General features: G+C 53.1%; 1 protein-coding gene across 1 annotated transcript in view; it reads right to left on the reverse strand.

Moving 5' to 3' along the window:
• The window catches only part of UVRAG (UV radiation resistance associated), a 359730-nt gene extending 353914 nt beyond the window's left edge, over nt 1-5816 (reverse strand). Inside the window, 2 exon segments of the mRNA XM_061202856.1 lie at nt 5254-5308; nt 5310-5816. Coding sequence (XP_061058839.1) covers nt 5254-5308; nt 5310-5816 — 562 coding nt within the window.
• Nucleotides 5817-12518: the final 6702 nt, after the last annotated feature.

Consider the following 12518-nt stretch of genomic DNA (forward strand, 5'->3'; position numbering starts at 1 on the left):
CAGAGTGAGCCTCCTGGCCACTACATCTGCTCTAATAGTGAAATGAATTCACATTTCCTGCTTTTGTCGATTTGCCCAAAGGGTTTGTGTGTTCAGCCTCCTTGGGTCTGCACCATAACCTGGGCAGATATTCTTATCATGCATTTGCCCATTTTATAGATGAGGATACTGAGACTCCTAGCCCCAAGCCCTCAAAACTGCCAGTAGCAACTCCACACCCAGGAGGCTCCAGAAGTGGTAGAGGCCAAGAAACTCTGAGTGCACCAGGTGCCTCTCCCAGCAGCTCTCAAATCTCCACCCCCAACCCCTGCAAAGGGCATAGGCGAGCCACCCCAGGCCTGGATACAGCAACCTCTATCTCCCTTGTCTCTCAGCACACCAGGACCTCAGCTCAGGTTGGTAGCCCAGAGACCCTGCAGTCAGACTTTCCCTCCCACCCAAATCTCATGTCTCTATTTATGCTGGTCCCTGTACCTGAAGGTTCTTGCCTGTCTTGGTAACACCTGTTCATCTTTCAATATTCGGATTGACTGTCGCCTCTTCCAGGAAGCCTTCCCTGACCCCAGGATGATTTAGCTGCCTAACCCTCACCTCCAGGCCTCCACCCATGCTTCCTTCCCCTTTCACTATGTGGATCGCTGTGCACGGTCATCCCCCTAGTCTCACTTCCTCAAAGGCAGGGACCATGGATTGACCTGTGTGCAGCACAGAGTCTGACACACAGAGGTGCTCCATCAATAAACTGAAGGGCCCACACCCGAGTCCCCACTGTGAGGAGCCTTCCTGGATGTCCCAGAGCTGAGTCTGCCACTCTCCATAGTGTTGGAGGCTGTTGCACGTGTCACACAAAATGAATGACAAGGACTAACAGGCGAGTCACAAGTTAGTTTACAAAGCGCTTTCCGTTCCTGTTAACCTAAACCCTCACATCCTTGAGAGTTTGAGATTTTCTGATCCTATTTTCCATTTAGGGGGAGTAGTGAGATACCCAGAGGAGAAGTGAAGCCAGGGCTGGAATCCTGGCTCTCTGGCTTCTAAGCCTTGGAAGTAATGGGGGGAACTGTGGTGAGCCCCCCACCCTCGGCACTCAGCCCTGGAACTGGCTCCTCGTGAGACTGTGGTGTCTCCAGAGCAGGGAACAGCTGCAGGCCCAGCACCCAGCACGGGTGGGCACAGAGGAGGCCTGAGGAAGAATTGAGAAATCACACTGAAGCAAAAAGCAGGGCTTCCTGCCAAGAGGAAGGAGCAGTGCTCAGGAGGGCTGAGGTCCCATTAATGATTCATTCATTCGACAAATATTTACTGAGCACCTACTATACACCAGGCACTGTGCTAAATGCTGGGACAAACACTGAGAAAGACAGACAGGGTCCCTGTTCCCAAAGGGCTGACATTCTTCTGGGGGAGACAATCACCTAAACAGATAAGTACACATGAGAATTTAGGTAATGAGAGGGGCTATAAAAAATAAAACAAGATGGGGCGGCTCTCCACATGGTGTGGTCAGAGAAGGCCTCTGAGAGGAGACTGAATGGTTGGAAGCCAGCCATGCAATGACCTGGGCAGAGGGCAGCACATGCAAAGGCCCTGAGGTAGGACTGAACTGGTGGGAATGCTGGGGGAACAGGAAGACCCCTGGCAGTTCTAGAGCACGACATGGTAGGAGAGGAGGTTGTGAGGCCATGAGGACTGCTCACAGGGGGCTCCACGGCCACAAGGAAGAGTCTGGAAGGTTTGGAGTACGATGAGGGGCAATTGACTGTTCCCCTGGCCTCAAAACTCTGGGGCTCGTGGTGCATGTACTCATCAAGGCAAGTTGGGGGAGCTTCCTGAAAAAGCTTGGGAAGGGGTGATCTGCCACTCCCATCATGGTCTGGGAGCAACCTACACTCATTCAAGAAACGACCACCTACAGTGGCCAGAGCCCTGCACTCAGCCCTTCACGGGTTCACCACACTTCTCTCTTGGTTTAAGGTGGTCAGTGACTGGGAGATGGATCTGGGTTCTAACCCTGGCTTTGATAACCCTGGTCCAGTCCCTTCTCTCTGGGCCCCTCAGTGTCCCATCTGTAATGTGAGGGCTGTGCCAGATGCAGCGCTCTCAGAGAGCTTTGATTTTATGACTCAAGTACTTGTTGCTGAAATCAGGGGTGGGAGGATGGGGGTGGGGCAGGATTGCCACACTGGCTAGTGAATCACCTAGCCTGCTAATAAAATATTACTCTTGGCTCTCCTTTCCCAGCCCAGAAGAGCCCTCAGTCGCACAGATAGCCCCAAAGTGGCATTTGTGCATTTGGGGAAGTGGTGTATGCAAGGAAGGAAAGCTATAAAGAATTGGGGGAGGGAGGAACATGAGAATGATGTTCTCATCCTATGATTTAGGACTGGGTTAGGTGACCGTCAATCCTTAGTTCCAGAGTTAGCCTCCAACAATCCAGCCTCTTAGTTTCACCTCCTACCAAGTTCCTGCTTGCACACTCCCAGTGATGGAGAGCTCCATCCCCACCCACACCAAACCTGTTGCAATCCTCAATAGCTATCAGAAAGGATTCCTCCATTACATCAAATCTGCCCCCCATGATGCCACCCCTGTTCCTGGCCTTGCTTTTCGGAGCCTCACAGAGCAAATCAGCTCAGGATTTTACTGGGGCTGCCACCATTTCATGCTGGGTCCTGTGGTGAACCCTGGGGATAGAGGCAGGCATCAGAGGGCTTTAACCTGAAGAGCCTCATATCCAGGGGCAAAGGCATGGATGCGAATATGACTAACTCTGCATTCTCCACCCCTGGCACAGGTAAATCCTTCAGATATTAGAAGATACCAACAGAGACGCCTGTCTCCCCGACACTTCCAGCACACACCCACCTACCCATGCACCCACAGCTGGCCTTTGCTTTTGGTCAAGAAACTAGACACCAAGGTATCTATTTCAATCTCACCCATTACAGGTCTTCCCTTCACAGAAGCCATGGTCTCTCCTTGAATACCACCACCAACAGGGTGTTCACCACCTCCCAACAATGGGACCTCACTGGCAGAGGCAAACCAGGCCACTGGGGAGTGTCTTCAAAGACCAAGGATGTAGAAAGCAGGTCTAATGGAGATGCCAGATAACACAAGATTTCCTTCAGCTCTCTGCCTTCCCCACCCAAGTCTTTCACCAAAGCGGAGCCCAGACACCTAAAGTAATTGGTTTGCATTTCATACCAGCCCTTGCTACATCCCATGATGGAATTGTTTGCAGCCAGTTTTTTCTTTTTTTAATGTTTTCAAGACCTGATAACAACATGGAGAAATGTTCCTGATAGGATAGTAAGTGACTTGGTCAAAATCATTCACTGGAAGTCCTCCTGAATTACAAATCCTAGGTCAAAAATGAAGAAGTCAGGGTCGCCTGCTCCTGGAAGATAGAGCTCACAGTCTGTGGACAGCAGAGGTGAGGGAAGGGGATCTCCAGGAAGGACCACCACAGAGAGCATCCTTATCCTATTCTCTGGAGACAAAAGCATTTTTAAAAGCATGAACACGGCTAGGTCCCTTCCTTCCCCTGTTATGGGCATTAAATGGCACAGTGAACGGACAAGCTCTTTTAAGTGAGAGAAGGGGCTGTCAGAGGCTGTCGGGCTGGGTGTCTGGGGCAGCTCAGGCTGCTTGTCCCGAAGATGGTGACAGCAGCTCGGTACCTCTCCAAGGGCAACGAGCAGCACCCAGACCAAGAGGGGCAGATAATCACACCAATAGTCACACGGGGAACAAGGCCAATGCCCCAGACGCGGTTAAACTGTGATACAGCTCCAGGGTGCTTACCTAGCAGCCACTAGAATGTTATAAGTGATTTGGAGTACCAGAAGGAAATACTCATGATTTAACATTAAGAGGGAGAAAACAGGATTCAGAACTATATCTACATCATGCTTTCAACTTTATCTAAATAATGTGTACAAATAAAACTATAAAGAAATATACTAAAATGCTATTAGGAAGTTACCTTTGGATAGTCAATTAACCAGCAGTTTTAAATTTTCTTCCTGTTTTTCTATATTTTTCAAAATTCCAATAATTCATATGTTTTATTTTTATAATGAAGATGGGTCGAGTAGGCTACTGTTAGTTACTGAAGAAAAATCCTAAATAGGAGAGGTTCAGCAAGCAGAATAAAGACTTAGGTGGAGGGAGGGAGGATTCAAGCAAGACAGACACATAGACCAGGACAGCTGTGAGAATGTCCCAGGCTCTCCCGGATTTGTATTTAATCCCCTGGCCAAGGCACCTGTTAAGGAAACCTTGGGTGGGTCATGCCTCCTCCCACCTCAGTTTCTTCAAGTATAGGTGAGAGGTGGGGGCATGGAAGGGATGCTCCTCCTTGAGTGGGAAAAGCTCTGGAGTTTGATCTCCACTCTGCCCCTGATTCACGGAGGGCCTCAGTTGCACACTGGTGGAACAGGGGCCCGGGCCACACTGGAGGGCACCCAGGGTCCTCTGCCCCACCTTCTAAGTGTGCCAGGCTCACAGTTGCTGCTGAGTGGGCTCCCAAGCCTGGGCTGAAGAATGGGTGTGAGGAAGGAGACAGTGTGGGCACATCTGTCCCGGCCAGGCATGTTCCCTGTCTGGTGGCTGCTTCAGGGGATTGTAAAACCCTTGCCACTCTGCCCCATCCAGTGCCTCACAGCTTGATCCACCAGGTGAGGAGAGAGGGAGGGAACTGCCAGGGGCCAGGAGCAATGCTGGGGGTTGGAGAGGAGTTCTCAGCTATCACCCCATCTCACAGGCTGGAGGAAGAGAAGTGATGTTACAGAGGTCCCCAAAATCGATGAGTGCCAGAGTGGAGAATGCGCCCACATGACTACCATGCCAGGTTGCCTGGATCAGACCCGGTAACCATTATTCTAACCTCATCTCAGACCCAGGTGAGTTGGGGGGAAGAATGGGAGTGATGATGGGGGAGAGGGCGGCAAGCCGTCCCAAAAAGAAAAGAAAGGGGTTGGGACCTCGGCCCCCATAGCGGCCTGTCCTCCAGCAACGTGCCCCCACCTTACCAACACATTCCTGCCTGCCTTCGAGCCTTTCATCACATCCTTTCCTGAAAACCTTCTTGCAGCTGCACTGCCCCAGGAGAAAGCCCGCAAGGCCCTGCACACACTGGGCTGTGACAGCTCATCTCCCAGACCCTTAGCCCAGCTCCGAGAGCTCTCACGGGACAGCATGGCTCCTCAGTCAAAGCTCTCCCTCCGGCCAGCTGGGCCCGATGCTCACCTCGCAGGACTCCGGAGTAGGCGGCTATGAGGGTCTTCATGGCGAAGCCGGTGCAGGTCGGGGCTCCGCGTGAAGCCGCCTGACCCCGCGCCCCTGGCCCGTGCCGCGGCCGCCTGGGCCAGGGCTTCGCGCCGAGCACGGGAGCGCGGGGGCGGCTACGGCCCGGGGAGCGCGGGGTGGGCGGCCAGACGGGCCCGAGCGGCGGCCCAAATTGGAGCCTTAGCCTTGGCCACGGCCACGGCCACGGCCACTGCGCCCGTGGCTCGGAGCGCGGCACTTTGTAACCTCATAAGGGGGCGGGGCCGACGCGGCAGGGGCGGGGTCGGCCGTTCCAACCTCGGCCGCACCAGCTCCGTTGGGGTGGGGGAGCGCCGGGCTCGGCTTGGCGCGGGAGGGCTGCTCGGAGGCCCCTGCTCGGCGCGGGTGGGCGGCTCGCGAAGCGGAGTCCTCCTTGCAAGGGGCTGCCTGGTTATTCCTGCCGCTCCCTCCGCCCGCCCCTCGCCGCACCCCCGCGGCGGTTGGTGCAGCCCGCCAGCAGGCACTTGGGCCGGGAGCACCGGCATGGGCAGGACGGGCGGGGGCGGACGTGGGTTTGTGTTTTACTTTGGGCAGGGCCTCGCCTTGGCTACAGATGCTGAGGTCCCGCCTCTGATTGGTGGTTGTATCGGGCTTAGTTAGGTAGGGGTGGGCTCCTGAAGCCCTCACGCTGCCTCTACTTTTCCATCTGTTTCTGTAGAAACTTCACAGAGAATCTATACACTGCTGAGTGCTGGGGACCCAAACCAGTCAGTCTCGGCCCTGCCCTGGGGGTGCTCACGTTAGTGAGAGGCAGCCATAGGGATGCTGGCAGCAATGCTAGGGCAAGAGAGAAACCTCTGGCTGTAGACCAAGAGGAGAGAGGTCCTTTCCTTGGGCTGCGGGCCGGGGGCTGGGTGCACTTCCCAGAGAGATTAGTGCACAGCAGAGCTGGAATCAGACAGACCCGGAGCCCAGTTCTGGCCCTCCCTTTCTTGAACCTCAGTTTCCATATCTGTACAATGGGAACAATAACACTTATTTTTGTGACGTGCTTTGAGAACTAAATGAGGTAAAGTGAAAAAATAGCCTAGTATAGTGCCAGGCACATAGAAAGTGTTCCAAAATTATTTTCATTGCCCTTTGATGAGTAGTTTTGTAGATGGAGGGTGTAGGAGTAAGGCATAAAGTCTTAGAAAAGGCAGCATGTTTGGGGCAGGGTTAGGGCACCTGCAGTGGCTGGAACCCAGGCAGCTGTGGGAAATGAGGCTAGGGCTAGATCTTAGGAAGGTTCTTGACTGCCACTCTTGAGACATTAGGGGGGATAGCTTTGAGTAGGGAAATGACAGTGGTCACCTATGTTTTTAAGAATCCTCCAGCCATAGTGTGGGGAGAGGCTAGAGGCTAGAGGGCAGTGAGGAGCCTGCGGGAGGGTCCCAGGTGAGAGAGAATGATCCCTGAGCTCGGGTGGTGGTGGAAGGATGGAAAGAAGGCCTGGTCTGGAGAAAAGTGCAGGAGGAGGTGAGATCTACTGGAATGTGGTGGAATGAATTATTAGATGTGGAGGGTAAAGGGAGGTGTGTGGGCAACAAGCATGTGAGTGAAGAGACGGATTCCTTGGGGACAGCTTGAGCAAGCTGGGTGTGGGCTCACGGCGTAAGAGGAGAGGGAGTCTCTGCCGTTGAGGTCTTTACCATCTCTTCTTGTCAGAAGTCACAGTTCCAGGGCAGCATGTGACAAATGCCACTGATGGGACCTAGAAACACTGCCATTTGTTCAACCCACTCAAGGCCATAGGAGTAAATCTTGAGAAAAAGTCATGGAGCCCTGAGGCATGAGTTGGCTAAGAGTAGAAGGAAAAGCATTCCAGGTAGAGAGGCCAGCATGTGGTGAGGCTCTGATGCTGAAAAGAGCTTGGTGCCTTTTAGGAAACTGGGGTAAAGCTAGCGGCTTCCAGGTTTGCGGGGGACATAGGGGTCTGGTGTGTGCAAAGGCTGGGAGGTTGGGACAGGTGTGATGTATTTCTGGGGAAAGAGCAGTGCAGCAAGGTGGATGCTGAAGGTGCCGTGAATTCTTCAGTCCTCTCCCCAGAGGTGTTTTGGGTCCCCTTGGAAGCAAGACTCCTACTGGCCTGGAAGGACCCCAAGTCAGTGTGTGGCTTGTGCCTGCTCCAGAAGGGTCTCCTGTGGAGGAGGCCTGGGGCTAGAACACATGGCCCACCCACTCCCCTCATAGTATGATCTAAGGGGCAGAGCTTGGGCTGGGAGGCAGGAGGCCTGCATTTTGGCCTTTCCTGTCCCATTGACTTGCAGTGTGTCCTTGGGCAAGTCATCTTCCCAGCCCAGGTTTTAGTTTCTGCATCATGAAATGGAGGTGACAGTTCTTATCCCATATTTGAGGCACAAATGAAACTACAGCATGTAGAAGGGTGTCACCACTGTGCTATGACAGTAAGCTACTGAAATGGCAAGACTTTGGATCAAGACCAAAGCCCCTTTGAAACATTCAGATCCCAGGTTCACCTACTTCAGCACATTTTTCCTGTGCACCTTCCTGGGCCTGGCTCTCATTGGGACACAGAAAGTAATCAGACATAGTCTTGCCTTTGAGGAGCCCCAACCCAGAGATAGTGTCCCCAAGTCAGTGGTTGCAGCAAGACAGCCAGGCTATGGTGCAGTGAAATGTGGGAGGCTGTGCCGAGTTCAGTCCTTTCCTCTGTGCTCTCACTGTCTGCAGTGTCTGCCTCTCCCGTGGGCCAGGAGCTGTCCCAGGATCAGCAGGAACTTCATCACTCTGTGCCCCAGTGCAGGCCTGGCTCAGATTTGTGGCTCAGTTAACAGTGGACTGACCAGTGAATGAGTACAACAGAGTCATGGACAAAGCGCTATGGGGGAGCACCAAGGAGGGAATGGTAATCGAGAAGGTTGAGAGATGACGACATTTGCTGCTGGACCTGAGATGAAGAGTAGGATTCTGCCCGGCAGAAAGGAAGGAGAAGGCCTTCAGGCAGAGGCTACAGCCTGGGCAGAGGCCTGGAGGTGGGAACCATGACCACCCTGATATGGCTGGAGGAAGGATGCTGGAAGAGGGATGCAGGCAGGGGAGGAGTAGGAGATGAGGCTGGAGAGGTTGACTGGACCAGATCTGAGGGGCCTTGTAATCCCACCTGGGCTTCATCTTGTGGGACGGGACCAAAGGAGGGGTATGACCAGAGCACCTTGATTAGATTGGAGGGTTAGAAAGATCAGGTGGGTGGGTGGTTTGGTGGTGTGAGGGCTTGGGATGGGGCAATAACACCTAGTCCCAATTTGGGCCTTTCTCACACACATGGGAATATTCACCAAAGGATGCTGAGGCAAGTCCGAGGGCTGAGAGGGGCACTCGCTTCCTTCTGGGTCACCTCACAGAGTGACAACTCCCTCCCGTTGGTCCCCAGCTGCCATGCCCAGGGCTCCTGCTTAAACAGCTTGGTCCACTTTGGCTTGGATGGAAAACCAGACCCAGCGTTAGAGTAACCCAGAGAGGATGTTTCTTGGCAGCTTTCTGTGTCCTGGGATGACTGTTCTTCCCTGCACGAGGTGAGTGTGGGGAGCTCATACCAGGCACTGACTTCTCCTGGCCCCTCCCCACTCATTCCAGCATCCCTCTATTCCCGTCCTAATGCACTGCTCCGCTGCTCCTGCCGGTGTGTGGGCAGGACGGCTCCAGGACCTGGGTCACCTTTCCTTCATCATTTCCCAACCCAGTGCTTTTCCCACAGTGCTTTGGCCAAACCCCAGATGGAGAGGTCAAATCAAGCCGCCAAACTGGGTTTGACGAGGGTGGGCTTCCCCAAAGGTGGCATGTCCTAACGCCCCCTTCAGTCAGGAAGGTTGTGCTGCCATTAGGGATTATGGGTGCAGTTTTATGGTTTGTGAGGGGTTGGATACTGGCACCTCTGAGACCCCTAACAGTGACGGCAGTCTCAGCCCCTCCATTGCACAGAGGAGGAGGTGAGTGGCCGGTCTGCAAGGCAGAGAGGACACCTGTTCTAAGAGAGTCACAGGGCAAAAGGCAGAAACAAACAATTACAAGCGCTCTGCTCCATGCAGGCCCTGGCCTGTGTGAGCTCACCCGGTCCAGGTAGCCACCCTGCCAGGAGTGATTACCACCCCGCTTTGCGATTGAGGTACAGGGAGATAAAGGAATTTGTCCAAGATGAGACAGTGACTAAGTAGTGAAGCTGGGATTCACATCCAAGTCTTCCTGAGCCACAAGTCCATGTGCTTTCTCTGCTTCACAAGGCTGGGGTGGGATGGGGGAGACGGGGAGTTCCTAACACTGGAACTGCTTGACAAAAGGAAATTCCCATCCTTTTCCTCCTTTAAGCTTCTCTCATAGCCCTGTGAGGTTGTTGCCATTTTGTAGTTGGGAAAACTCAGGCTCAGAGACCCAAAGAGCTTGCCAGATGTCAATGCTGGGGCTGGGATTTGAACCAGTTCTCATAGCCCAAGGCTAGGGCTTGTCTGGGTCAAACTCATTCCCAGTGCTGGGCTCACTTGGAGGGTTGGAGGACAGAGGTGATGGCAAGGGGAGGGGGGCCTGGTATGGCTCTGCGGTGCCACATGTCACCCACCTTCTCCTTCCCCATCCAGGAATTTGCCAGGCAGGGCTGCTTTGGGGCGCGGAACTCCTTCCCTCCTGGGACTCCCCCCCCTCCCTTCTAAATCTCTACTGTCCCGCGTCTGAGTGATTTCACCACATGCTGCTTGTTCGTCGGGGCCAGATGGTGTACAGTCTCAGGTGCCAGGCTAAGGAGTCTGCACTTTATCCTCAGAGAAATGGGGAGCCATAAAGGGTTTTAGCAGGGATGACATAAGGTCGGTTTTGGCTTTAGAAGGATCACTGTCCGGGTAAGAACACCTTCAGTGTCACCTCCATGGCACCCTTTCTGGCTACCTCTGCCCTGGATTAGTCAGGGTCCCCACAGGAAACAGCATAGCCGTAGTTGGGTAATTTGAGGAAATTTTAATACAAAGACTGTTTGCAAAGATGTAGGCAGGATATAGGGAAAAATTTAAGGGATGGTGCGGTATCCCAAGGCCAGTGACATTTTGGGGGCATGTGGCCTGAAGGGCAAAGGGAGGAGGCCAGCTGGAGTGGGAGGTGTGTGGAGAGGGCTGCCTGATGGAAGCTGTGGCACAGACAGCCCATAGTGACCTAGCAAGGTCACTCTCTGTCCCTCCCTCCCCCCCGTCTTCTGCCAGGACTTCCCAATGGCCAGAAGGTAAAGGAGCCCAGTGACACAGTCTATACAGAGAATCCAGGCAGAGTTTAGGGTAGAGAAAGGTGGAGAGTGGGTCTGGAGGGTAATGGCCCTAGGAGGACCCTCTCCACCTCTGTGTCCCGGTCAGACCCCTAGCTTCTTTCTTTCAGAGCATCTATAACTCTGAGTGTCTACACACATGTCCTGCAGAGAAGAAGCTACTTGAGGGCAAAGGTAGAATCATTGTGCTCTCTGTGTCCCAGTGCCCAACACTGGGCCTGGCTCACAGGAGGGACTTGGCTAATGTTGGAAGGAAGAAAGGAGGAAGGAAGGGAGAGGTGATGAGGATGTAGACTGAACTAAAGTAGTGGTGGGTGAAATGTAAGAAGGGAAGGCTGGAGAGATGCTGAGGGCTTAGAATCTCTAGGACTTGGTGACATGGAGGTAGGGCTGAAGCACAAAGAGATGATTGAAGATAACTTCAGGTTTCAGACAAGAACCCAGGAGCACTGACCTCCAGCTCTAATGCCTGACGTGGGGGTGCGGGCTCAGTAGTGGCCTTTGGCCCTGTCTTGTGGGACAGGTCTGGCTGACTGGAGAGGAATAGGCCTGAGACACTTGGGAACCAGCCTTCAGAACAATCCCTGCCCCATTTTAGCATGTTTTTGTTGCAATACATGCAGAAAGTGCCCCTTGCATCATTCCGTCTGTAAGTTTTTTACTCAACTCTCCCAGGACCTTTCCCCTGCAGGGAAGGGACAGGGAGTAAATCTTCCCTCACACTGAGAGCTCCTCGTGCGTGCTTTGTTATCCATCCCTCCCTCTTGCTCACCTTTCCGGAGACCCTCCTAGCCCTGTGCTGATCTGGGGGTGCAGTCCTTACTCTCTGGGAGCCTGCATTCTGGGGGAAGAAACAGACACATTAAAAGACAATTACTATGTGTGGTGATGGATGTTAACTAGACTCATTGTGGTGATCATCTCACAATATACATATATCAAATCATCATGCTGTACACCTGAAACAAATATTATTTATATATTTTTTGGCTGCATTGGGTCTTCGTTGCTGCACGCGGGCTTTCTCTAGTTGTGGCGAGCGGGGGCTACTCTTTGTTGTGATGCGCGGGACTCTCATTGCGGTGGCTTCTCTTGTTGCAGAGCACAGGCCCTAGGCTCGTGGGCTTCAGTAGTTGCGGCACGCGGCTCAGTAGCTGTGGCTCACGGGCTTAGTTGCTCCGCGGCATGTGGGATCTTCCCGGACCAGGGCTCGAACCCATGTCCCCTGCATTGGCAGGCGGATTCTTAACCACTGCGCCACCAGGGAAGCCCACAAATATTATATGTTAATTATATTTTTTAAAAAGACAGTTACTTTCCAGCAGTAGTTTTCCCAGCTTTCCTTAGCAGTGAAATCTTTTCTTCAAATGCAGCCTTGTTCAGAAGCCCACAAGGCGACACAGATGACATGTGATTGTTACGTACCGTGTTCAGGCCTCAGTATCCCTATGCTCCATCCAGATGGGAATAAGTAAAGTATCTCTTTCGTAGGGTTGTTGTAAGGGCTGAAAGAATGAACGAAGTGCCCAGCACAGGGCCTAGCATCTAGTACTTGACAAATGTTATCAATAGAAGAGTTATGATTGAAAACAGAAATTGGGAGGCCAGATTTACCGGGAGATGGGGCAACCTGTCCAACAGGATTTGGACAAACATAATGGTGGAGGGAAGGGTAAAATGTCCCGAGTAACCAGTGAAACTGGAGGACACTAGGAATGACAAAGAGACAGGCATCCCAGCACGGAGATGGAAACATACCCAGAGGAAAACCACAATGTGAGCGAGGGTCCCAGAGAGCAGAGGCCCAGTAATAGTAGCCTCAGCCAGAGGAAACTGGAAATGCGGTGTGCTTGATTTAGCTTATCTTTCTAAGCAAAGCCCAGTGCAGGCACGGAGATGGGTGAGACTCAACCCTGCTCTCAGGGAACTTGCAATCCGGGGAGGC

Source organism: Eubalaena glacialis, chromosome 10, assembly GCF_028564815.1.
Source record: "Eubalaena glacialis isolate mEubGla1 chromosome 10, mEubGla1.1.hap2.+ XY, whole genome shotgun sequence".
Classification (NCBI taxonomy): Eukaryota; Metazoa; Chordata; class Mammalia; order Artiodactyla; family Balaenidae; genus Eubalaena; species Eubalaena glacialis.